General features: G+C 37.8%; 1 protein-coding gene across 1 annotated transcript; it reads left to right on the plus strand.

Annotated features, from left to right (window-relative positions):
- The first annotated feature begins 1276 nt into the window (after positions 1-1276).
- LOC131990112 (GTPase IMAP family member 8-like) lies at positions 1277-20654 on the plus strand. Its single transcript, XM_059355515.1, has 7 exons — positions 1277-1298; positions 2593-2637; positions 3100-3190; positions 6638-7280; positions 19316-19382; positions 19673-19783; positions 19936-20654. The coding sequence occupies exons 1-7, from the start codon at positions 1277-1279 to the stop codon at positions 20652-20654; spliced, it is 1698 nt and encodes a 565-aa protein (XP_059211498.1).
- Positions 20655-27830: the final 7176 nt, after the last annotated feature.

The raw sequence follows: 27830 nt of genomic DNA on the forward strand, positions 1-27830 counted from the left end.
TGGTTGAAGGAATTAGGGAGTTCATTATGTAGAAGAGGTTGGTGAATCACTCATTCATGTGCAACATTAAAAGGAGCAGTTTATTAATCCAAAAAGATATTTATTATAAAACAAAGCAAAGCAAGCAAAATACACAATAAGTATTCTAAAAGACTAGTTACAGTGGAAATGTGGGTGAAAGACTGTGTATGTGTGTTTAACAAAATGGCCGACCGAGGGCGGTAAAGGAAGCTGGGAGCTCTTTTGTTCTTGGGAGAACAATAGACCATGTGACCTGAAAGTCTATGTGTTTGTCGGAAGCCAAATTAAAGTATATTTTATGTGGATTATTGTGTGAGCACATCAAAGGAGTTAATTTACTTGTACAACTTAAAGTCTGTACAGTAAGATTAAATCAAACCGAGACAAAGTGCTGGAAAGTTAGTTTGATGTTGGATATTCGACAGATATTCTGATATTAATTTCAGGTTGATCAGCAGTTCCTGCTCTGCTTTCACTCAGTCTTGGCAGAAAACAATATGACACCCATTTGCTCCTAACTGCTTGGTTTTTTTTACCTAGGGACCGTCAATAAATTATCCCATTCATTTCCTATGGAAAATGTCTTTTTACTCAATAGCTTCCGAGATATGGGACCCAGACACCCAAGACCAATGTAGACCTGTCCTGCTATTTGGTACTTATAAGATACACCTCTTCAAAAATTCAAATTTTGCCCCTCCTATTGTATTTGCTTTTTTTAAGAATCACATTCATTTCCTATGGAAATATATAATATATACATATATATATATATATATATATATATATACACACACAATAACATAGACTTTAATTCTCCAGCTTGGCAAATGAAAATGTTCATGTGACTGTAATTTCAGTCCCTAATCTAATCCTGCTCTTGGTTTTAATTTTACTCACATTGCCATAAATGAGTCTGGATCAATGATTCACTATGAAGAGACCTGAGAGCAGAGAGACAAAGTAGTTCTGTTTCTTTCTCATGTTAAATTAAGCTAAACTACTTCCTAATAGGACTTTCAAAATAAAATCCCCTGCATTGAAAGGCTTGAAAACAAGTTCCTTCACAGTTTTTTGTATCTTTTTTTGTTATTTATTTTTTAATTAATTTGTCTCAACAGAAATAATCTCTGGTTTGGATATCTCCTGAATAGTTTTATTACTGTAGTTTTATTTTGTAGACCGGAAACACATTCTACTGTAGTTGTTGTGCTCTTTAATAGCAATAACAATAACAGGTCCGACAGCAGGTGAGATGGCGGAGAGTTTACCTCACAGTAAGTTTGATTTCATGATCTTTTTCACTGTTTAGTGTTTTTATAGTCGGTTATTAATATAACTGAGCTGATTCTCCTTTTAATAAAAGTCTCTGAACAGAAGTTAAACCGTTAAATGTTGCTTTAGAAAAACTATTTTTCCCGTCTGTTACTTTCACTTTCACTGACAACAAGGCGCAAGAAACCAGTTTATTTTTCACCCAAACAAAGTGAGAATGAGAGTGAGAAAGGTGTTATTGAGAAAAGCTCTGTCCATCTTTACATCTTTACATTTATTACTCTGCAGCCTTTTATTGTCCTGTTCCAACTGCTTTATGACGTGTTGCTGGCATGGATTCAAAATGAGCTCATATTTCCCATGAAATTATCAAATGTGTCATATTCAACATCAGATATGTAGTTTATGAGATTTGCAGTACATTTAACACAGCGTCACAACTTTTGTGGAATCGGGTTTGTAGCCTACAATTAAATTGTAAATGACGATAATGGATAATGGTAATTATATTATGGCATGCTGTTCAGGAAATTATTATATGGATTCAAAACCTGACAATATATATTGAAACCTGAGAATAAATATTAAATGTCAGAGAATATATAATAAAACCTGAGAATATATATTAAAACCAGAGAAAATATATTAAAACCTGAGAAAATATATTAAAACCTGAGAATATATATTAAAAGTCTGAGAATATACATTGAAACCTGAGAATATATTTATTTAAACCTGAGAATATATATTAAAACTAGAGAAAATATATTAAAACCTGAGAATATATATACAAACCTGAGAATACATGTTAAAAGTCTGAGAATATATATTAAAAGTCTGAGAATATATATTAAAACCTGAGAAAATGTATTAAAACCTGAGAATATACATTAAAAGTATGAGAATATATTTTGAAACCTGAGAATATATATATTAAACGTCTGAGAATATATATTAAAACCTGAGAATATATATTAAAACCTGAGAATATACATTAAAAGTATGAGAATATATTTTGAAACCTGACAATATATATATTAAACGTCTGAGAATATATATTAAAACCTGAGAATATATATTAAAACCCGAGGGTTAGCGAGTATAACAGCTCAGTACATTCTGGATCTGATATAAGCTGAAGACCTCACACGTTTTACATTATTAAACATCTCACCCTGTTAGATAAGAACGAGAACACCATAACTTCACTTGATCCTTTACCACTCTGTTTAGGTGTTACCATGTTTTTAAGTGTTTGTTCAGTGTTTCTGGTTTAACCTCTCCTCTCTCCAACAGATCCAGAAAGAAAAAGAAGAAGCAGTAAGGACATTCCTCCAGGTCTGAATCTTCCATGAGTTTAACAGTTTTTATATACATTTGTTTTATTTTACCCATATGTGTGACATAGATTTTATATTTCCTGACAGATTTGTATTATTTATGACTCTGAGTGTAACTATCCTTTGTATGTAACTATAATACACAAACAGGCAAAGTTCTCACATCATGTCCTGGAAAGAAATACAATCTCTATTTTTTAAACAAAGTTTTAAGGGAAAAAAATAAATCTTAATTTGTTCCACCATGGTATCAGCACAGATTTCTTGAATTCTTATAAACAGAAACTAAATGTCATGATGTGTTTCCCAAAAATGGTTGAGGTCTGATACAGGTCTGATATATAAATGTGTTTTAATTTGTTGACATGTGGCAGTTTGTTGAACTATGTTTATACATTTCATCTTTGGCAACCTATTTTATACTAAACTTAATCTGGGAGCTCTACATCATTATTTTTTCTGTTTTCAGGCTTGAGACTGGTTCTTGTTGGGAATACTGGAGCAGGGAGGAGCTCCAGTGGGAACACCATACTGGGAAGAGACGCCTTCAGTCAGTCCTCAGGTAACACACAATCACACACTCTTGTTGGGATTTAGGGTGGATCTTTTATAAATAAATGATACTTTGCACGGGGCACCACTAATGTAGGGATTTTATCTCAAACAGTTATAGGATGCCTCACACGGAGCACCATTAATGTAGGGATTTATCTCAAACAGTTATAGGATGCCTCACACGGGGCACCATTAATGTAGGATACCTCATGCCGGAGCATTGAAAATGTAAAAAAGGGCGTTACCATAAATGCTAACCCTCCCATTAAGATGTCAGATATTTAAGGATGAACCTGAGCACTAAACACTTGTGTGGGTCTCACGGTTCAAAAGTGTGGTTAGATGGCTATCAGAGTTATTAATAAGGCTACGTATGTGTGAAGCTACATGTTTTAGAAGAAAGAGTCATAAATCATGATGGTGTGGAGTGGCCTTTTCTGTGGAGGACAATGGCCATGTGCTGCTGTGTGTAGACCTGTCATGATAACATATTTTTTAAGACGACATATTTTCCCAGAAACTATCACGATAAACGATAGTTTATCAGCAATGCATTTTTAAATCTCAAGAATATTAAACACTGGAATTGAAATGTGGAATATAAATATTAAAACCTCCTAGATAAATAAAACATAAACAAATAAACTATCAAAACAAATAAAATAGACTCTTGGGTAGGCCTGGGCCGATAATCAATAAATCAATTAATCGCACGATAAATTAAATGAACTCAATAATTTTGCCGGCCTCGATATATCGCCATGCGCATGCGTGTTTGTTTTCCTCGTCTGTTGCCTCCAAGCAGGCTGGATGACAAGAGGGTTCACTCTGTGCTCGATCTCTTTTGTTCCATAGCAGAATGAGCGGAGTGAACCCTCCTGTCATCATCCAGTCTCTTTGTCTCTGTGGGGAAGGCTGGGCCGCTAGCATTGGCTACACACAGAGTGCAGCAGGTGAGCCTCGTGCGGAGCAACGCCAGGAAAAAAGATGATTGCAAAGCCAAATGCCACAGCCCCGGTGTGGGAATATGTCGGTTTCAAACCGAATGAAAAAGGTGAGCCCATCAACACACGGACCAGCCTGTATGCCCAATTTGTTCAAAAGTGGTGGCAGCAAAAAAAAGCCACCACAACAAACTTGCATGCCCATCTAAAGCAGAACCACCCGACCCAGTTTTCCCAGCTGGGGAAAAAAACTGCACCTGGAGATGCAGAGCCTTCGTCCCGACAGTCAACACTGGTCGACAAAGTAAATATAAACGATGTGCGCTCACAGAAAGTGGAGTTTGCTACATCGCAAAATAAATGCTGCCCTTTAAAAAAAAAAAAGTTTGTTTTATTTATTTAGGATATTTAAACGTTCTCAAAATTACAATTACAATGGTGAAAAACACTGAGAAATAAAAGTGTATTGTATTTGAAAGGGTGTGCATTATTATGATATGTTATCATGTTGACAATAATATTGTTTATCGGCAATAATTTGTGGGACAATATATCGTCCAGCAAAATTTGTTATCGTCCCAGGCCTACTCTTGGGCTCTGTTAACAGAAACTGCAATGAGATAAATATTATATTATTATTTATTATAAATAATATATAAGCCGCTGTTTTGGAGATTTTTTGGGCAATGCTTCTGCCTGTCAAACATTTGCAGTATTACTGAAAAAGCACAAAAAGTCTGCACTATAATGTGTCCACTGTAAGGGAGGCGTGGCTCCTTTAAGAGGCACCTGCCTAAGAGGCAGGTCAGTTAGTGCTAATAGGCTAACATTTAGTTCTGTAGCAGTACAGTGTGTATGTGCTAACAGGCTAAAAGTTAGCTCTGTTGCATTACAGTGTGTATGTGCTTACAGGCTAACAGTTAGCTCTGTTGCATTACAGTGTGTATGTGCTAACAGGCTAACAGTTAGCTCTGTAGCAGTACAGCGTGTATGTGCTAACAGGCTAACAGTTAGCTCTGTAGCAGTACAGCGTGTATGTGCTAACAGGCTAACAGTTAGCTCTGTAGCAGTACAGCGTGTATGTGCTAACAGGCTAACAGTTAGCTCTGTAGCAGTACAGTGTGTATGTGCTGCTGCTGCAGGAGGTGTTCACTTAGCGATCTCTGTTTACAACAAGCACCGGACACTCTGTGTACAGTTAGCATGCTGGTTGTTTACAATAACCGGCGGTGTGTGTGTGTGTGTGTGTGTGAGCCGTGCCTCCTACAGAGCAGGTTGAGCGACAAGAAAAGGGACAGAAGCAGCGTGATTGTCGAAAATGTTGATGGCTTATGTAAACAAACACGCATGTAAACAATAATTATTGAGTCCACAAAAACTATCGTGTCCATTTTTATATATCGAACGATAAGATGATATAGTAATTATCATGACAGGCCTAGCTGTGTGAGCTTCTACAAAACAGTGTGTTTGTTAAAAGCCAGTATTTTATTATAAAGTAGTATAAAGTATTTTATATGTGAATCAGTGTTTGAGCAAATCAAAGAAGTTAGTAAAGTTACTTTGCATGTATGACTTTGTGTCAGTGCAAAGCAAGATGAAGATACAACTTCAAGTGATGTAGCTACACAAATATCACAACAATAATACTTAAAAACACACATAAACCAAATCATTGATTACAGGTCAATTAGTAATTGTACTTAAGTCCTTGCAAGTTTCGCCCGTCAATGTTTGTTGGGGAAGTCTTCTCTGGCGGTTGCAATGAACTTTGCATCCATTAATGCAACCTTGACAGCAGGGTAGATCAGAATTGCAGGTGTCCTTGTAAAGAGGGAGCTCTCTGCAGAGAGGCCTCAACCTGAGATACAGGAGGTGACAAGAAGAGGGGAGGGGGTTCTAGTCTCTGGGGGACCCAGACCTATGAGGCTGTTATATTATATTTGAAAAATTATAAGAAGACAGATGCTGTCCATGTCATAGGTAACTGGCCAATAGGATTCAATTGGCGTGTAAGTCCAACTTCTGTAGAAGATTAAATGTGAATGTAAAGTGTCATTCATTAGTGTCACAGGTCTCCTGCCCAATGAGGTGAACAGTAGGAGTCATAAACGCTGGGCCAGAGAACCAAAATGGGGGTTAAAATGCCTTTTTGAAAGGTGAATGGAAATGCTGCTGCAATTAATCCACATCAGTTCAAACACACAAATGAACCCATGATCCACATGTGATCCCAACACTCTTATTGTTTCAAACTATTGTAAACTCCACCATGAGATGACTGTAGGTGTATAGAGAAGAACTCTGGCTGCAGGTATCAACAATCATGTACTATTGTACCTGCTTTGCTACTGAATGGTGACATTGGATGTAAATTGTGTTTTGCAGAATCATTCAATGTGAACATAATGGAGACCAAAAGGAACTCAGTTCTGTATGATCATGCAGGCCGGATAAACTGTTGTTGCCTGTTTATCAGGTTTTATAAAGAGATTAAAGTAGCATCTGTTTTCTCTCCTCAGTGACCAGGCTTTGCTGTGAGGAGACAGGTGAGGTGTTCGACAGGCAGGTGACCCTCATCGACACTCCTGGACTCTTTGACACTTCATTACCTGAGCATGACGTGCAGAGAGAGATTGCCAAATGCATCAACATGTCGGCCCTGGGGCCCCACGCCATCCTGCTGGTCATCAAACTGGGGACCTTCACAGCAGAGGAACGAGACGCCGTCAGGAAGGTGGAGGAGATCTTTGAGGAAGATGCCTGGAAGCACACCATCATCCTCTTCTCTCACGGGGACAAAGTCAAGTCAGACATCCAACAGCTGCTGGACGAGGCTGGACCTGAGCTGCAGGAGGTCCTGAAGAAGGCTGGAAATAGATATCAGGTCTTCAACAACCTCAAGACCAACGATCGTGGACAGGTCCTGAGGCTCCTGGATTTAATAGAAGAGATGGTCTCAGCTAACGGTGGAGGACACTACACAGGGAGTCATCCACAAGAAACAGCATGGAACAGAATAGAACGATTTTTAGTGATTGGAGGAGTAGCAGCAGGAGTAGTAGCAGTAGGAGTAGTAGCAGCAGGAGGAGGAGCAGCAGTAGGAGGAGTAGCAGCAAGAGGAGCCGCAGCAGGAGGAGCAGCAGTACAAGCAGCAGGAGGAGTAGGAGCAGGAAGAGGAGGAGCAGTAGCAGCACTAGCAGCAGCAGGAGGAGCAGCAGCAGCAGGAGCAGCAGCATTAGGAGCAGCAGCAGCAGCAGGAGGAGGAGCAGCAGCAGTACGAGCAGCAGGAGGAGGAGCAGCAGCAGCAGGAGGAGGAGCAGCAGCAGCAGGAGGAGCAGCAGCAGTACGAGCAGCAGTAGTACGAGCAGCAGGAGGAGGAGTAGTAGCAGCAGTAGCAACAGCAGGAGTAGCAGTAGTACGAGCAGTATTAAATCGTTTTTGGTAGCCTCCTTCAGCAGTATGTGTTTGTAGTTAAAGTACGTTGAGGGGTCTTGATGGCTGAAAAGCACTATGCAGGTATATTCCGCCGTTTTAGGGACAACCTAAAATAAAACTACATTTATTGGGAAATAGACTCAACAATCAACTCTTCTTCAACAATCACACACTACACCTTCACATTACTTTCCAAATATACATTATCAAATCCAAACCACAAACTTTTCCAAACCCTAAGGACACTTTCTGTCAGGAAACACAACATTAGCGCTCCAGTGGACGGCTGGCAGTCAGAGTGTTTTCCTGCTCGAAACACTAAGTTTATCATTTGTACTCATTGAGCAGCTGTAGTTCGTTCTGGTCACCAGCAGATAGCTCAGTGATGATGATACATAAATCAGATGAGAATGTGAAAATAACTGTGAGGAACACAGTCATTGGTTCACCTGCTGCTCCTTTATATCTGACTGCTTCCTTTATAAACACAGCTCTAAATAAGTGTTTCACTAACAAGAAGCCCACCAATAGATGTATGAATTTAGAATAGTTTCTTACGAGATAGAGATGGGCTTTGTGACTGAGTAGGAGGGGAGGGGGATGGGATGAAATGCGAGATGAAGAGGATGAGAGTAGAATAAAGGTCACAAAATCACTCCAAGAGGAGGAAAAACAGAACGGCTGACTCAAAAAACTACGAAACTAAGAACTGCACTAAACTAATAAATTACAAAGGAAAATCACTCTTGCGAAGAATCCAAAAGGGCGAAAACAAGACAAACTGTAGCAAGAAGGAGTTAACTGGCCGGTATGGTGAAGGGGTCAAACACACTGGATCAAGACAAGGAAACACAGACTATTGGAACACATGGAGGGAAGGGAGCACCAGGTGAATACAGACTATTGGAACACATGGAGGGAAGGGAGCACCAGGTGAACACAGACTATTATAGGCCTCCATCAGCCCCCAGTGAAGCGTTTCAATCCTTAAAGCATCTTTTGTCCAAACTGAATTACAGTGAACTTCTTTTGGCTGGTGATTTAAACTGGGACTGGCTTAATACAGTTTCAAATTATTTTAAATCTTTTTGTGATTCTTTTAATCTTTACCAGTTGGTAAATTTACCCACTCGACCAAACCTCAAAAATCCTGAGAAGTCCACTTTGATCGACTTGATTGTAACTAATATCATAAATTATCATAAAATCTCATAAATTTTCGTCCCTGGGTGTTTTCTGTAATGATTTAAGTGATCACTGTGTTGTTGCTGCTATTAGAAACACCAAGGTCCCCAAATCCAAACCTCGTATAATTTATAAGAGGAATCTTAAACATTTTAATGAGCAAGCTTATCATCACGACTTGTCCTGTGTTGATTGGAAGAAGATAGGGCTGATACCAGATGTAGAGACGGATTGGACATTTTTATGCAAATTGTAAATAAACATGCCCCTTTAAGGAAGTACAGGGTTAAGGGACGAGAAAACCAATGGTTCTCTCCAGAGCTGGCAGATGCTATTCATGAGCGTAACCAAGCTTGGGCCAAGGCAAGAAAAACAGACTCTCCCATAGATTGGTCTATTTTCAGACAATTACGGAACAAAAGCTCTTCCTTCATTAAAAAAGCCAAATCAGAATATTATTTGTCTGTGACAACTGAAAACCTAAACAATCCACAGAAATTTTGGAAAGTCATAAAGTCACTTTCAGTGAGTAAAAGCACTCTGGTGCTACCTACCTATATTTTAAACGGCTCTACTCCTACTTAAAACAAAATTGAGATTTTAAATTGTTTTAATAAGCATTTTATAAAATCTGGCTCTTTGTTTGACTCTCTTAGAACTGTCACTGTGAAACCCTGCACAAGTCTGCCAACTTACACTGGAGAGCCTTTTAATCTTGTTACTTTTTCTGTGCAAGAAGTCCATAAAGCCCTCAAAACATTAGATCAGAGAAAACCTTCTGGCCCAGATTTGATAGATTCTTATTTTCTAAAATTGGCAGCCGACTCTGTGGCAGAGCCTCTTACAATCCTGTTTGACCTCACAGTCGAAAAAAATGACATACCTTCTTTGTGCAAATCGGCTTTTGTCCTCCCATTATTAAAAGGGGGTGACCCTGCAATCCAAATTATAAGACCAATATCCAACCTCTCAATTTTGGCAAAAATTCTTGAAGCTCTTGTTAGTGAGCAAGTAAATTAGTTTTTGTATTCAAATGATATTCTATCAAAACATCAATCTGGCTTCAGGAAAAAAACATAGTACCATCACAGCAGCAATGAAGGTGGTAAATTACATTACTGTAGACAAAAAAATACAATGTGCATCTCTTTTTACTGATTTGTCAAAAGCGTTTGACACCGTCGATCATGATATTTTAAAACTTAGACTGCGTCACTCAGGATTTTCAGAGCACACAATTGTTTGTTTCTAAAATTATCTCAGTAATAGGTCCCAATGCATTAAATATGATGGTCTGTGTTCTGAATTTGTTACTGTCCACAAGGGGTGCCACAGGGTTCTGTTTTGGGGCCCCTCTTATTTATCATTTATATCAATGACTTGGGTCTAAATGTGTCCGATGCAAATGTGCATTTATATGCTGACGACACAGTTATTTACTGCTGTGGATCAACTCTTGTTCAGGCTATTGAATCTTTGCAGAAAGCTTTTGTAGCTGTACAAAACTCATTAATTCACTTGAAACTGGTTCTCAATTCCGATAAAACAAAACTTATGTTATTTTCTAACAGTAAAAAATTGCCTCAAATGGTTCCCCCAGTGTCCACTCTTGAGGACAGCGAAATAGAGTTGGTTCATATGTATAAATACTGAGGAGTCTTAACTGATGACTCACTCACCTTCAAGCCACACATAGAAAATCTTGTGAAGAAGCTGAGGCAAAAATTGGGTTTTTATTTTCGAAATAAGTTGTGTTTTTCTTTTAATGTAAAACAGCGTCTTGTCACTGCAACATATTCATCTGTGTTGGATTACGGAGATCTTTAGTACATGAATGCTGCTGCTCCATGTTTTAGAATGATTGATCCTGTTTATCAGCTTCTTTGAGGTTCATTACTAGCTGTAAGATGTCCACTCACCATTGTGAATGATACTCTGGGGTAGGATGGCCTGCTCTGGCCACTCCAAGGGGTTGGGTAAAAGGGCATTTGTTTACTCTGCACTTTATGCTGGAATATGCTCCAGAAAGACTGGAAACTAACTGACTTAGTTTCTTTGAGCACTTTTAAATCCAAACTAAGAGTTATTGAGGCCAATTCCACAACATGCACTTGTTTCTCATGACACGTTTTAGGTCTGTGTCTTATGTAAATATGTAACTGTATTTTGTGTTTGCTGCCTCTTGGCCAGGGCTCCCTTGAAAAAGAGGTTCTTAATCTCAATGGGATATTTCCTGGTTAAATAAAGGTTAAAAAAAAATATATATATATATTATATATATATAATTTTCTGGTGAGGCTTGTTATCTGTCATGTGAGGGGTCATGAATGGATGTCATATTTGCTGCTGTCTATGTTTTTATATGTTTTTCTGTGATATATGTGGGAAGAGGGGTTATCTGTTATCTTTTTTTGAATGTATTTATTTATTTACTGGTGAAATTACGTAACAAACAAGGTGACATGAGGGACAAATACACTACACCATGTGGACCACAAGTAGAGACAGCAGACATACAGCGCAGATAACAACAAAGAAAAACATAAATGATAAACGATTTGCACAGAGGCATCACAGCTGTATGTGTGTGTGCGTGCGTGTGCGTGCGTGTATACATACATATACATATATATATACATATATGTATATATAACTGGTTAACTGTTATCTGTTGTATATAAAGGGAATAGAGGGTATTTGGTACGTGTGTGCTACACAGTGTTGTTACACTGTGCTGTGCCTTTTTTAAATGTATGCTGTGCTGAAACAACCTGACTGTGTGAAAACAATTATCCCTTTGGGGACAATAAAGAACCTAACTAAGAATCTGTGAGGGTTGGATGCTCAGGTGACTTGGGGGGTCCCGTCCAGGTGGGGGAGGGGAGTCGCCTCTGGGAAAGTCTTGGCACAGGAAAAAAACAGTTGTCTTTTTGTTTCTCCTTTGACTTGTTCTCCATGTTTATTGATCCATCTGTGACTTATGTTTGTATGATGAAATGTTTAAGTTTCTGATGGTGAACCACTTCCTGTTTACACAATAAAATAAAAGATCAAGAAGACATTTGAATCATGAGACTTTTATTGTGATGTTAAAATATGAGATAATAAGCATTTCACACTTTAACCTTTAACCTTATTGTATCTGTGTGATAGTATATAAACTTTAAACATTTTTCTGCCAGTAAAAAACTTCAGCTGAAGAGTCACAGCTATGTCACAAGTGTTTGTTTGGACATATCACCTAAAGGAATGAAAATTCTGCCAGCAATTTCTTCATTTCAGCCCCAAAGTGGAGGTTCTCTTCGCCGCCACGCCTCCAGGTGGATTTTTCTAATACCTGAGTTATGAAACATCATTGGCTGTTTCTTTCAGGAAGTATTGATGTATAGAAATTCAGAAGCCTGACATTTGTGTTTAACCCTCTAGAGTCTCCAAAAGCGCCAAAGCATGGAGTAAACCAAAAAAAGACACAAAATGACCAAAAAAAGACACAAAATAACTAAAAAAAAACACAACAACAGACACAAAATGACACAAATGACCAAAAAAGACAAACAAAGACAAACCATCGCCATGTCTATCTACATCAGGGGGCTCAAACTGGCGGCCCGCAGGCCAATTGTGGCCCTCGTGGTGATATTTTGTGGCCCCCACCTTGATATGAAAGTTTAATGTGAGTTTTATATGAATGTTGTGTGGAAGGTCCCTTTACTGCTCCAGCTGGAGCTTTGTTTACCTTGTTTCTATGACGACGTTAACAAAAAGAAAGGCAGCTGCTACCCGAGCGTTTATTATTATTATTATTATTGTTATTATTATTATTATTATTATTACTATTATTATTATTATTATCTGCCGTGTTGTTGTTACCGCAAGAAGTGGAAATGTTATGGAATGTCATTTTGTCTCTTTTGGGGGTAATCTTGTGTCTTTTTTGGGTAATTTTGTGTATTTTTTGGTTATTTTTGTCTTTTCTTAGTAATTTTGCATCTTTTTTTTGTAATTTTGTGTCTTTTTTTTAGTCATTATGTGTCTTTTTTAGTAATTTTGTGTATTTTTTGGGTCATTTTGTGTCTTGTTGTGGTAATTTTGTGTCTTTTTTTTAGTCATTTTGGTTCTTTTTCCAATAATTTTGTGTCTTTTTTAGTAATTTTGTGTATTTTTTGGGTCATATTGTGTCTCTTTTTTGGTTATTTCTGTCTTTTGTTAGTAATTTTGTGTCTTTTGTGTTTTTTTTGTGTCTTTTTTAAGTAATTTTGTGTCTTTTTTTTAGTCATTTTGGTTCTTTTTCCAATAATTTTGTGTCTTTTTTTGGTCATTTTGATACTGCCTCCAGCGGCCCCCAGGTAATTTGAGTTTGAGACCCCTGATCTATATAATGTATGAGTTTCACTTTCTGAAATGATTGACAAAAAAGTATTGAACTTTTTCATGATATTCTAATTTTTTGAGATGTACCAGTATATTGCAATGAAATACAAGGACACAGTGAGTAAAATATGCAAAACTGTGCACATTTCTGAGTAATTAATGGGCATTTCTATCACAAAGATATTCCATTAATGCTGCATCATCCATCACATAGAGCGTCCTGTTTGCAGGAGTGTTTACACCTTGTTGTTTAACAGCGCCATCCTCTGGACAAACCAGAGAACATTCATCTCTCCACCGGGTGTTTCCACTCCAGCCAGCTTCATACATAAACATGTAGCGTCTTCACATAACATTATAAAGTTACATTAATAAACTTGAAGAGCTAATTCCTAAGGTTTAACTGTTTCAGACATTAACAAGGTTAATATTAACAAGGTTTTATTTCTTGTTTGTCAATTGAAGATCATTAATGTTTATAGTTTTGGGTAATAAATGTTCTTATATCTCCAGTCAATCTTGACAAATGAAAGTCCTCACAGAGAGAAAGAAAAGAGCTATGAAACACCTGACTGAGTAGAAACTAGACAAAGAAAAGTCTCTCCTAAGGAGGAAAACACTATATATATCTTACACTATACTGTATAAATGCTAATCTAAGATAAGGGGAAAAACAACAAAATAAAAACTCCTACAAACTAAAAGCGCTCCAAAAGGGAAGAACAAAACCTGATAGGAAAAATAAAAGATTCTACTAAAACACTATGAAAAACTGGATCAGGACTAAAGGGGGAAAATAATAAAGAACACAAAATCACTCCAAAAGGAGGAAAAACTAAACTGCTGACTCAAAAAGCCGCATGGGGAAGGAGAGTTACTATTTCAAAATAAAACAGGAAATAAGACATATATACACATATATATATATATACAGAAACACAATAACATAGACTTTAATTCTCCAGCTTGGCAAATGAAAATGTTCATGTGACTGTAATTTCAGTCCCTAATCGAATCCTGCTCTTGGTTTTAATTTTACTCACATTGCCATAAATGAGTCTGGATCAATGATTCACTATGAAGAGACCTGAGAGCAGAGAGACAAAGTAGTTCTGTTTCTTTCTCATAATTCAGCTAAACTACTTCCTAATAGGACTTTCAAAATAAAATCCCCTGCGTTGAAAGACTTGAAAATAAGTTCATTCACAGTTTTTTGTATCTTTTTTGTTATTTATTTGTTAATTAATTTGTCTCAACAGATATAATCTCTGGTTTGGATATCTCCTGAAATAGTTTTATTACTGTAGTTTTATTTTGTAGACCGGAAACATTTACTACGTACTGTAGTTGTTGTGCTCTTTAATAGCAATAACAATAACAGGTCCGACAGCAGGTGAGATGGCGGAGAGTTTACCTCACAGTAAGTTTGATTTCATGATCTTTTTCACTGTTTAGTGTTTTTATAGTCGGTTATTAATGTAACTGAGCTGATTCTCCTTTTAATAAAAGTCTCTGAACAGAAGTTGAACCGTTAAATGTTGCTTTAGAAAAACTATTTTTCCCGACTGTTACTTTCACTTTCACTGACAACAAACAAAGTGAGAATGAGTGAGAAAGGTGTTACTAAGAGAAGCTCTGCCCATCTTTACATCTTTACATTTGTTCCTCTGCAGCCTTTTATTGTCCTGTTCCAACTGCTTTATGACGTGTTGTTGCCATGAATTCAAAATGAGCTCATATTTCCCATGAAATTATCAAATGTGTCACTTTCAACATCAGATATGTTGTTTATTTTCTATTGGGAATAAAATATGAGTTTATGAGATTTGCATTACATTTAACACAAAGTCACAACTTTTGTGGAATCGGGGTTGTAGCCTACAATGAAATTGTAAATGGTGATAATGGATAATGGTAATGATATATTATGGCATGCTGTTGAGGAGATTATTATGGATTCAAAACCTGAGAATATATATTGAAACATGAGGATATATGTTAAAAGCCAAAAAATTATTGAAACCTGAGAATATATATTAAATGTCTGAAAATATATATTAAAACCTGAGGATATATGTTAAAAGTCTAAGAATATATATTTAAACCTGAGAATATATATTTAATGTCTAAGATATATAGAAGCCTGAGAATATATAATAAAACCTGAGAATATATATATTCTCAGGTTTCAATATATATATTGAAACCAGAGAATATATATTAAAAGTCTGAGAATATATATTAAAACCTGAGAATATATATTGATGCCTGAGAATATATATTAAAAGTCTGAGAATATATATTAAAACCCCATAATATATATTGAAACCTGAGAATATATATTAAAACCTGAGAATATATATAAAAAACCTGAGAATATATATTAAAAGTCTGAGAATGTATATTGAACCCTGAGAATATATATTAAAACCTGAGAATATATATAGAAACCTGAAACTATATATTAAAACCTGAGAATGTATATTAAAACATGAGAATATATATAGAAACCTGAAACTATATATTAAAACCTGAGAATATATATTGAAAATCTGAGAATATATATTGAAACCAGAGAATATATATTAAAAGTCTTAGAATATATATTAAAACCTGAGAATATATAATAGAAGTCTGAGAATATATAATAGAAGTCTGAGAATATATATTAAAACCTGATAATATATATTGAAACCTGAGAATATATATAAAAAATCTGAGAATATATATTAAAAGTCTGAGAATATATATTGAACCCTGAGAATATATATTAAAACCTGAGAATATATATAGAAACCTGAAACTATATATTAAAACCTGAGAATATATATTAAAACATGAGAATATATATAGAAACCTGAAACTATATATTAAAACCTGAGAATATATATTAAACCCTGAAACTATATATTAAAACATGAGAATATACATAGAAACCGTGGGATAAATAAAGTATATCTATCTATATATCTATCTATAATATATATTGAAACCTGTGAATATATATTGAAACCTGAGAATATATATTAAACCCTGAAACTATATATTAAAACATGAGAATATATATAGAAACCTTGGGATAAATAAAATATATCTATCTATATATCTATCTATAATATATATTGAAACCTGTGAATATATATTGAAACCTGATAATATATATAGAAACCTGAGAATATATATTCAAATCTGAGAATATACATTAAAACCTGAGAATACATATTAAAAGTCTGAGAATATATATTGAAACCTGAGAATATATATTGAAACCTGAGAATGTATATTGAAACCTGAGAATGTATATTAAAAATCTGAGAATATATATTAAAACCTGAGAATATATATTAAAAGTTTGAGAATATATATTAAAACCTGAGAATATATATTGAAACCTGAGAATGTATATTAAAAATCTGAGAATATACATTAAAACCTGAGAATATACATTAAAACCTGAGAATATATATTAAAAGTCTGAGAATATATATTGAAACCTGTGAATATATATTGAAACCTGTGAATATATATTGAAACCTGAGAATATATATAGAAACCTGAGAATATATATTAAAACCTAAGAATATATATTAAAACCTGAGAATATGCATTAAAACCTGAGAATATATATTAAAACCTGAGGTTAGCGAGTATAACAGCTCAATTCATTCTGGATCTGATATAAGCTGAAGACCTCACACGTTTTATATTATTATACATCTCAGTCAGTCTTCAGTCTGCTTTCACCCTGTTAGATAAGAACAAGAACACCATAACTTCACTTGATCCTTTATGACTCTGTTTAGGTGTTGCATTTACATTTACATTTACATTTAGTCATTTAGCAGACGCTTTTATCCAAAGCGACTTACAGGAAGAGTAAAAAGCAAACAATCAAGGTATAGTGCAATAAGAGGTATTAGTGCATCAATAAGTGCTAGTGACAATTCTTTGAGGAGTAGAATTATTGTGTGGTGCTAGGAGAGAAGATGCTCTCTGAAGGTCTTCAGGAGGTTTTTAAAGGTAGAGAGGGACGCCCTGCTCTGGTAGGAACTGGTAGTGGTTCCACCAGCGGGGAACAAGAAATGCAAAGAGTCTGGATTGCCTTGGCCCAAAGGGGGGCAGAGCCAGAACCGTTCATTGGAAGATCGCAACGATCGTGAGATAGCATATGTCTGAATCAGGTTCAGGTAGGTAGGAGCAGTACCGGAGACAACTTTGTAGGCAGCATTAGAGATTTGAATTTGATGCTGCAACAGGTAGCCAGTGGAGCTCAATGAGCAGCGGAGTGACATGTGACTTTTTCGCTGGTTGTAGACCAGGAGCACCGCCGCGTTCTGGATCATCTGAAGCGGTTTTATTGTGCAGGCTGGCAGCCTGTCAGGAGGCGTTACAGTAGTCGAGTTTAGAGATGACAACAGCATGTGTCAGGAGTTGAGTGGCATGTTGAGTTAGGTAAGGTCTGATTTTTCGGATGTTGTAAAGTGCAAAGCGGCATGACCGGGTAACTGAGGCGACATGACTGGAAAAGGTGAGTTGGTCATCAATCATCACCCCTAAGTTTCACACCACCTGGTAGGGGCAAGACACAGGGAGTCATGACGATGTTGATGTGGTGGTGTATTGTAGGTTTAGCAGGGAGGACCAGCAGTTCAGTTGTTGAAAGGTTCAGCTGGAGGTGGTGTGCCTTCATCCATGTGTTGATGTCAGAGAGGAATCAGAGACCCGTGCAGAGACCAATGGGTCATCAGGAGGAAATGACAGATAGAGCTGAGTGTCATCTGCATAGCAGTGATAGGAAAAGCCATGTGAGCGGATAACCTCACCCAGAGAGGTGGTGTAGATAGCGAATAGCAGGGGCCCCAGCACTGAGCCCTGGGGGACCCCAACACTGAGCCCTGGGGAACCCCAGCACTGAGCCCTGGGGAACCCCTGTGGTGAGGCAAGACAAAGTAGACAACTGTCCATGCCAGGATACACTGAATGAGCGTCCTTTGAGGTAGGAATCAAACCAGGACAGAGCCAAGCCAGAGATGCCCATTTTAGAGAGAGTAGAGAGGAGGATGCCATGGTCAACTGTGTCAAACGCAGCTGACAAGTCACGCAGAATGAGAACTGAGGACTTTGCTGTTGTTCTTGCTTCTTTTAAGGCTTCTGTCACAGACAACAGAGCAGTTTCAGTTGAGTGACCGCTTTTGAAACCAGATTGATTTGGATCAAGAAGACTGTTCTGTAGGAGGAATTCTGAAAGTTGCTTAGCGACCGCCCGTTCAATAGTTTTGGATAAGAATGGAAGAAGTGAGACAGGACGATAGTTCTCGACTTCAGCAGGGTTGAGAGAGGGTTTCTTGAGAAGAGGTGTTACCCGAGCTGCTTTGAATGCAGTGGGAAAAGTGCCGGAGGACAGTGAGGCGTTAATCACATGTGTGACAGCTGGCGTGATGGTTGGGCTAATGGACTGAAGGTTTGTTGGTATAGGGTCCTATGAGCATGTAGTAGGATGGCTACATGTCAACAGTTTGGATACCTCACTCTCAGAGAGGGGTGTAAAGCCAGAAAATGAGGTGCTAGCAACTGATTAAGTGCCGCCCAGCTGAGATACAGAAAGACATGTAGTAGGACTTCTACATGTCACAGAATTAGGAGTCGATGGGGGTCAGAGAATTGGCTGCTGATTGCTGCAACTTTGCTTGTAAAGAAGGATGCAAATGTGTCCGCGGTGAGGCAGGTAGGAGGAGGAGGAGGCGGAGGGTTGAGTAGTGATTTGAAGGTGGAAAAGAGTTTCCGGGTGTCTGTGACACTATTGACTTTGTCGTTGTAAAAAGCAGTCTTTGCATCGGTGATGCTGCCTGAGAATGAGGACAACAGTGTCTGATAGTTTATGAGATCGTCGGCAAGTTTGGATTTGAGCCATTTTCTTTCAGCAGCTCTGAGCTTGGTACGCTGTGATCGGAGGGTATCAGTCAACCATGGGTGGGATTGGTTGGGTCGAGCAGGCCTTGTAAATAAAGAACATAGCCTGTTCAGACATGAGTTCAGAGTGGAGCAGAGTGAGTCAGTGGCATCATTAGCCTTCAGAGAGGAGGAGGTGCTGAGTGGAGGTAGGGCAGAGGAGACAATAGAGGAGTGTTACCATGTTTTTAAATGTCTGTTCAGTGTTTCTGGTTTAACCTCTCCTCTCTCCAACAGATCCAGAAAGAAAAAGAAGAAGCAGTAAGGACTTTCCTCCAGGTCTCAATCTTCCATGAGTTTAACAGTTTTTACATTTGTTTTATTTTACCCATATATGTGACATCGATTTTATATTTCCTGACAGATTTGTATTATTTATGACTCTGACTGTAACTATCCTTTGTATGTAACAGTAATAAACAAACAGGCAACAAAATAAACCTTGATAGGTTAAAAACTTTATATTTGTCCCACCATGGTATCAGCACAGATGTGGCAGTTTGTTGAACTATATTTATACATTTCATCTTTGGCAACCTATTTAATACTTAACTTCATCTGGGAGCTCTACATCATTATTTTTTCTGTTTTCAGACTTGAGACTGGTTCTTGTTGGGAATACTGGAGCAGGGAAGAGCTCCAGTGGGAACACTATACTGGGATGGGACGCCTTCAGTCAGCACTTTAAACTGGCTTCAACTGGATGTAAATTGTGTTTTGCAGAATCATTCAATGTGAACATTAGGGAAACCAAAAGGATCTCAGTTTTGTATGATCATGCAGGCCGGATAAACTGTTGTTGCCTGTTTATCAGGTTTTATAAAGAGATTAAAATAGCATCTGTTTTCTCTCCTCAGTGACTCTGTGCCGTAAGGAGACAGATGAGGTGTTCCAAAGGCAGGTGGCCCTCGTCGACACTCCTGGACTCTTTGGCACGTCGTTACCTGAGCATGCCGTGCAGAGAGAGATCGCCAAATGCATCAACATGTTGGCCCCGGGGCCCCACGCCATCCTGCTGGTCATCAAACTGGGGACCTTCACAGCAGAGGAACGAGACGCCTTCAGGAAGGTGGAGGAGATCTTTGGGGAAGATGCCTGGAAGCACACCATCGTCCTCTTCACTCACGGGGACAAAGTCAAGTCAGACATCCAACAGCTGCTGGAGGAGGCTGGACCTGAGCTGCAGGAGGTCCTGAAGAAGGCTGGAAATAGATATCAGGTCTTCAACAACCTCAAGACCAACGATCGTGAACAGGTCCTGAGGCTCCTGGATCTAATAGAAGAGATGGTCTCAGCTAACGGTGGAGGACACTACACAGGGAATCAGCTACAAGAAACAGCATGGAGCACATTGAAACATGTTTTATTAGGAGGAGCAATAGCAGCAGTAGTAGGAGCAGCAGCAGGAGTAGCAGGAGGAGTAGTACTACCAGGAACAGGAGTAGCAGCACGAGCAGCACCAGTAGTAGCACTACTAGGACTAGCAGCAGCAGTAGTAGGAGCAGTAGTAGTGAGAGCAGTAGAAGTAGTAAGAGCATTATCAAGGCCCCATTCACACGAGGACGCTCGCAGGTGAAAACGACAAAATATTTTATCGGAAGTGCCTTTCGTTTAGACGGTGACGGCGTTTTTGGGGCTTAAAGACGCAAAAATTTGAAACCACCCTCCAAAGTGTAAAAGTTGAATCCTCTCCTCCGTAGCGTGTCGTCTACACTGACAAGACACAAAACTCTGATCTGATCTGCTCTCGTCACGTATGTGTTTATGTCAGATACATGCTCCAGTACAGGGAAATAAACAAACGTGGGATTATTTCCATGCGTCGGACCTTCAAGCTGTTCTGGCAGCTCTAATAAACTTACAGGAGTCTTTCCACCAAATGTACAGGATATGTACAGATAGTATTAGTGAACAGAGAAGGATCTGTAAAAACCTCTATCACATTTTGGATGCAGCAATTCGTCGGAGGCGAGCCAAACGGCTGTGAACGAGACCTTGGAGATCTAGTGATGGTGGAGAACTTTGTGGAAGGAGTAGCGGATGAAAATGTGTGGCGTGAAAACTTCTGCATGCCCAAAGATGCTCTTGTCGCTTTAAGTGATGGCGCCTGGCATGCATACAATCGAATTTCACACACTTTTGCGTAATCGTATGCAGCAGATTTCCTCCCGAAAACGCTCGTCTAAACGCGGAATAAAAAGTGAAGACGTGACGCTACTTTTGCGTCTTCTGTTCAGACCATCCTCGTGTGAACGGGGCCTGAATCTTTTTCGGTAGCCTCGTTCAGCAGTATAATAATGATAATAATAATAATAATAATAATAATATATTAAATTTATATAGCACTTTTAAAGGTACTCAAAGTCGCTTAACATGACAGGAAATTAGACACACACAAACACAAAATACAGAAGAAAACAACTAAACAGAGATGAGAGATTATGAGCTCAGGTATTGTAAGCTATTTTGAAAAGGTGGGTTTTGAGTTGGTTTTTGAAGGCGTGGAGGGAGTCGGCATTGCGGATGTGAGTAGGGAGGGAGGGAGTATGTGTTTGTAGTTAAAGTACGTTGAGGGGTCTTGATGGCTGAAAAGCACTATGCAGGTATATTCCGCCGTTTTAGGGACAACCTAAAATAAAACTATATTTATTGGGAAATAGACTCAACAATCAACTCTTCTTCCACAATCACACACTACACCTTTACATTACTTTCCAAATATACATTATCAAATCCAAACCACAAACTTTTCCTAACCCTAAGGACACTTTCTGCCAGGAAACAAAGGCTGGCAGTCAGAGTGTTTCCTGCTCGAAACACTAAGTTTATCATTTGTACTCATTGAACAGCTGTAGTTCGTTCTGGTCACCATATTACACAGTCATTGGTTCACCTGCTGCTCCTTTATATCTGACTGCTTCTTTTATAAACACAGCTCCAAATAAGTGTTTCACTAACAAGAAGCCCACCAAAAGATGTATGAATTTAGAATAGTTTCTTACAAGATAGAGATGGGCTTTCTGAGGAGGGGGATGGGATGAAATGCGAGATGAAGAGGATGAGAGTAGAGGGGAAGAACATGTCATTACCACACACAAACACAAACACAGCAAAGGCTTTATGTCATCCGCAAACTGAAATCACTGTCTGTGGCCCCCCACCTCCTCTTACTCCTCTACAAAAGCATCATCCAACCCATCCTGACGTACTGCTCCCCCTGCTGCTTCACCCTGCTTACTGTCACCAGCAAAAACAGACTCCTCAAAATCCCAAACACAGCATCCAAGCTAATCAACCTCGCCGCCCCTAGCCTGTCAGAAACAAATGACCCAGCTATGACACGCCTAACACGTGTCATAGTCAGCAGCCCGGACCACCCCCTACACCAATTCTTCACTCTGCTCCCATCTGGCTGCAGATATAGGGTACTGGACTGCAAAAAGGCCCACGTCAAAAAAAGTTTTGTCCCCACAGCCATCATAGCACTGAATAAGAATACCGTATTTCCTCAAATAGTAGCCGGGGCTTCTATTAATAAAAAAATCAGTTTGGGACCCGGCTAATAATAGGGGCAGGCTATTATTTGAAGGAGGCTTTTATTAAAAAAGGAAAATCAGAGCAGCTCTGACCGGCACTTTTTAGAGTGTTTTACACAGCGCATTGTAGCCAGTTACCCGGATGTCGGCCATATTGGAAGTACTCGGATGTAAACAAACAATGAACAGCACGCTGAATGTTCATTTGAAGCAGGATTTAAAATGTCTAAACTACTAAAAAGCCCAGAAGAACGTGTGTAAACGGCTGGACTTTACGGAGAATGACTAGGACAGCAGGAGAAACAACCATATTTACCTACAGTACTAACTCGTGGGGACAAACTTCTAAATACAGAAATCTGTTACCGTCAGATGATGTTTCCTGAACGGTGTTCTCCGTAGCATCACCTCCTGGTTGGAGTTAGGATTTCAGTTTAAGGTGAGGCCTTGTAGAGAGAACTGTTTGGGGTTCAGGTAAACTTGGGCTCATGTTAACAACTTAAAGGAGGACTGGTTGGGGTCAGGGGTCAGGGTGGTGCAGGTTAAGGTAAGGGGGACACATATCGACGGGGAACAGACTTTAACACCGGTAAGACACCCGGCTTATAAAAGAGGCCGGCTTTTATTTACTAAACACTGTTTTTACACCCGGTTACTAAATGAGGCCGGTCATTAATAGGGCCCGGCTTTAAATGGAAGAAATACGGTATGTAGTACCACTGGCATCACTGTATATTGTCCATGTCATGTTTATTCTGCTCTAGATGTTTTTCTATGGTGAGGGTTGTTATCTGTCATGTGAGGAGTCATGAATGGATGTCATGGTTGCTGCTGTCTATGTTTTTATATATTTTTTTGTGATATATGTGGGAAGCTGGGTTAACTGTTATATGTTGTATATAAAGGGAAGAGGGGTTAACTGTTATATTTTGTATATATGGGAAGAGGGGTTAACTGTTATATTTTGTTTATGTGGGAAGAGGGGTTAACTGTAATATTTTGTATATGTGGGAAGAGGGGTTAACTGTTATATTTTGTTTATGTGGGAAGAGGGGTTAACTGTTATATGTTGTATAAAACCAGTTGTCTTTGTGTTTCTCCTTTGACTTGTTCTCCATGTTTATTGATCCATCTGTGACTTATTATCATCAATATTAAATAGTTATTGTCTTCTGTCCATCAGAAGTCACATTTGTTATGTTTGTATGATGAAATGTTTAAGTTTTTTGATGAATAATTCAAAAACATGTTTAACATGAAGTCTGGAAATCCGCCCAGCAACTGGTGAATCACTTCCTGTTTACACAATAAAATAAAAGATCAAAAAGACATTTGAATCATGAGACTTTTATTGTGATGTTAAAATATGAGATAATAAACATTTCACACTTTAACCTTTAACCTTAATGTGTCTGTGTGATAATTTATCAACTGTAAACATTTTTCTGCCAGTAAAAAACTTCAGCTGAAGATTCACAGGTATGGCACAAGTGTTCGTTTGGATATATCACCAAAAGGAATGAAAATTCTGCCAGCAATTTCTTCATTTCAGCCCCAAAGTGGAGGTTCTCTTCGCCGCCACGCCTCCAGGTGGATTTTTCTAATACCTGAGTTATAAACGTCATAGCTGTTTCTTTCAGGAAGTATTGATGTATAGAAATTCAGAAGCCTGACATTTGTGTTTAACCCTCTAGAGTCTCCAAAAGCGCCAAAGCATGGAGCAAACCAAAAAGACACGAAATGACCAAAAAAAAGACACAAAATGAATTTAAAAAAAGACACAAATAACTTAAGACACAACAGACACAAAATGACAAAAAAGACACAAACTGACAAAAAAAGACACAAAATAACTAAAAAAAAGACAAAATTACCAAAACAGACACAAAAAAAGACACAAATGAGCAAAAAACGCATAATTGTGCACATTTCTGAGTAAATAATAGGCATTTCTATCACAAAGATATTCCATTAAAGCTGCATCAACCATCACATAGAGCGTCCTGTTTGCAGGAGTGTTTACACCTTGTTGTTTAACAGCGCCATCCTCTGGACAAACCAGAGAACATTCATCTCTCCACCGGGTGTTTCCACTCCAGCCAGCTTCATACATAAACATGTAGCGTCTTCACATAACATTATAAAGTTACATTAATAAACTTGAAGAGCTAATTCCTAAGGTTTAACTGTTCCAGACATTAAAAAGGTTAAAATTAACAAGGTTTTATTTCTTGTTTGTCAATTGAAGATCATTAATGTTTATAGTTTTGGGTAATAAATGTTCTTGTATCTCTAGTAAATCTTGACAAATGAAAGTCCTCACAGAGAGAAAGAAAAGAGTGATGAAACACCTGACTGAGTAGAAACTAGACAAAGAAAAGTCGCTCCAAAGGAGGAAAACACTATATATATATATATATATATATATATATATATATATACTGTATCTATAAATCCTAATCTAAGATAAGATTAACAACTCTCGAGGGGAAAACTATTAAATAATAACACATACAAAGCGCTCCAAAAGGGAGGAACCAAACCTGATAGGAAAAATAAAAGATTCTACTAAAACACTATGAAAAACTGGATCAGGACTAAAGGGGGAAAATAATAAAGAACACAAAATCACTCCAAAAGGAGGAAAAACAAAACTGCTGACTCAAAAAGCCGCTTGGGGAAGGACAAGTGACCTGAAACCAGAGTTACTATTTCAAAATAAAACAGGAAATAACAGGACCAGAACACAAAATAAAACACCACCTCACCTCTGTGTGACAAAGATGTTTAGAATGTGGAGACTCAATATCCTTTTTCCAATATTTGACACTAAAAAAGTTTTTTTTATCATTTGTAATTAGTGTTACTGCTGACAGAGTGGAGCCCTGATTGTGCTACATTGTGATTCCATACAATTGCAATAATTACATATTTTCCCCAAACAGCATTTTTGTATGAATACCTTACCGAGAAAAAAAACATTTTTATAAAAGCTTTTGCATGATTCTTATGATTCACTCCACACAGTTTATGGAACGTGTAAATTAAATGTATACAATTTAATTTGGTTGCTGTTATAAAGTAATGTGAATTAAATGAATAATGTGTTCTTCATTCATTCACTGTACTTTTAACTGTACTTTTAACTGTAACAGCAACTGTAATTTTAACTTGTGTCACAAACCACAGAACTTATCTTACAGGCTGCAGACGGTGAAATGAAGAAGTCAGAAAGTGTGTTCTCATTGTATCTGCTGCAGAATCATCCTAAAGGTCTTCACCGTAGAGAAACTCTCTAAACTCTCTGTGGACCAGTTTTATGCTTCACCATGTGTATATATGTTATTATTTCAGTAATTACTAAAAGTAAAATGAAAAGTCCAAAATACTCAAAATCCTGTATTCACAACTTTACTTATGTAAAGGTTTGTAAGTTTTATTGGCAGTAAAAGTACTTATTGTGCAGTAAAAATGTTCCCTGTCAGTGTTTTACTATTGTATCTATATATATTGTAGATATAGAATATGATGCATCGCTGCAGATTACATATAAGATCATCACATGTTGAGAACGACATCTCTCTAAAAAGTCAGAAAAACAGCCATTTTCAGCTTCGTGATGAAGGTTTTTCCAGCTGAACTAAGATGGTTAATAAAGGAAAATGTTAGAAATGATTGTTCTGATTCCATAGAAGTGCGACAATTACATATTTTGGTCAAAACAGCATATTTGCATGCAAACCTGACAGAGAAAAAAACATTTTCTGTCACTGTTCCAATAGTCTGTGTTCACCTGGTGCTCCCTTCCCTCCATGTGTTCAATAGTCTGTTCACCTGGTGCTCCCTTCCCTCCATGTGTTCCAATAGTCTGTGTGATTTTTCTTTATAATTTATTAGTTAAGCTCAGTTCTTAGTTTCATAGTTTTTTGAGTCAGCCCTGTAGAACCTGATAATGTAATAACTTCCCAATAATGTAATAAAGTGCAGCAGACCACCCATTACTTGGGTTCAAGTGGTGATACTGTGTATCAACTCTAGCTCCAGAGCTCTAGCGCCACCAACAGGTCAAAGTTGAATGTTTATCAACTTTTGACCCGTTCATCCGTTTTTCACAAACGAGGTATCACTGGAACCCTTGGGCCAATCCGAACTCAGTGCATCCTCAATGGGGGTTTTCGGCCATATTGGATTTTCCGCCATCTTTGATTTGATCAAAAACCTTTAAAAGGCCTCTCTTATCACACATTTTGTCTTATCTTCTCTAATCTTGGCCCAGATGATCTTCAGACCATGACACACAAATGCATTCAACATCTCCTTGAAATTCAAAGGCACTTGGCTGTGACAGCCAATCAAACTTGATGGTGAGGTCGCCAAACAGGAAGTAAGCCCATTTCTCAGTAACCCTTTAGCATATCTTAACCAAACTTGGTACATATGACATCATGACATCATCATATGACTCATGACATCATCCTGGGGACACCCAAAACATCTGGTGACCTTTGACCTCTAGGGGGCCACATATTCTGTCCAATCTTCATGAAACTTGGCATATGATCTTCAGACCAAGTTGAACACATGTGTCAAACAGCTTTTTCAAATTCAAAACCATTTGGCTCTCTGACAGCCATGATATTCTTGAGTGCAGTATCTCTAGAATGCATTGGTGCAAGTGATTCAAATTTGGTATGAGTGTTTGTAGGGACTTAAAGATTAATTGATTTGATGATGAAGGTCAAAGGTCTCTCCTTATATGTCCTTGATGCACGTGTTTCAAATTAATCAGCTAGCTCATTGAGCTCAGCAACATAGCAACATTTTAGCCAGTATATTGCATCCACTCTAGTTGTTTCTAGTTGTTATTATTATTACTACAATTATTGTCTAATACATTATTACTACTAATACAAATAATCAAAAATATAGTATTACATTACAAGTATTGCATTACCTACATGGTTTTTCTAACTACATGCTGGTACCAAAGGCTCATCGATAGCTGTCCAGTGTATAAAGTCCCTTTTATTATTATAAATGTATTTTATATTCTATATTTACTTCAATTAGTCTGTCTACTAAAACATGGAGGGCAAATGAGGCTTTGGTTAGTGAAGTTATTTCATATAATATTCACATTCAATAACGATAATACATTGTCTATTTACTATTGGTTTATGGATTATACACCAGTTCAGTATATGGATGCCGAAAGA

Source organism: Centropristis striata, chromosome 17, assembly GCF_030273125.1.
Source record: "Centropristis striata isolate RG_2023a ecotype Rhode Island chromosome 17, C.striata_1.0, whole genome shotgun sequence".
Classification (NCBI taxonomy): Eukaryota; Metazoa; Chordata; class Actinopteri; order Perciformes; family Serranidae; genus Centropristis; species Centropristis striata.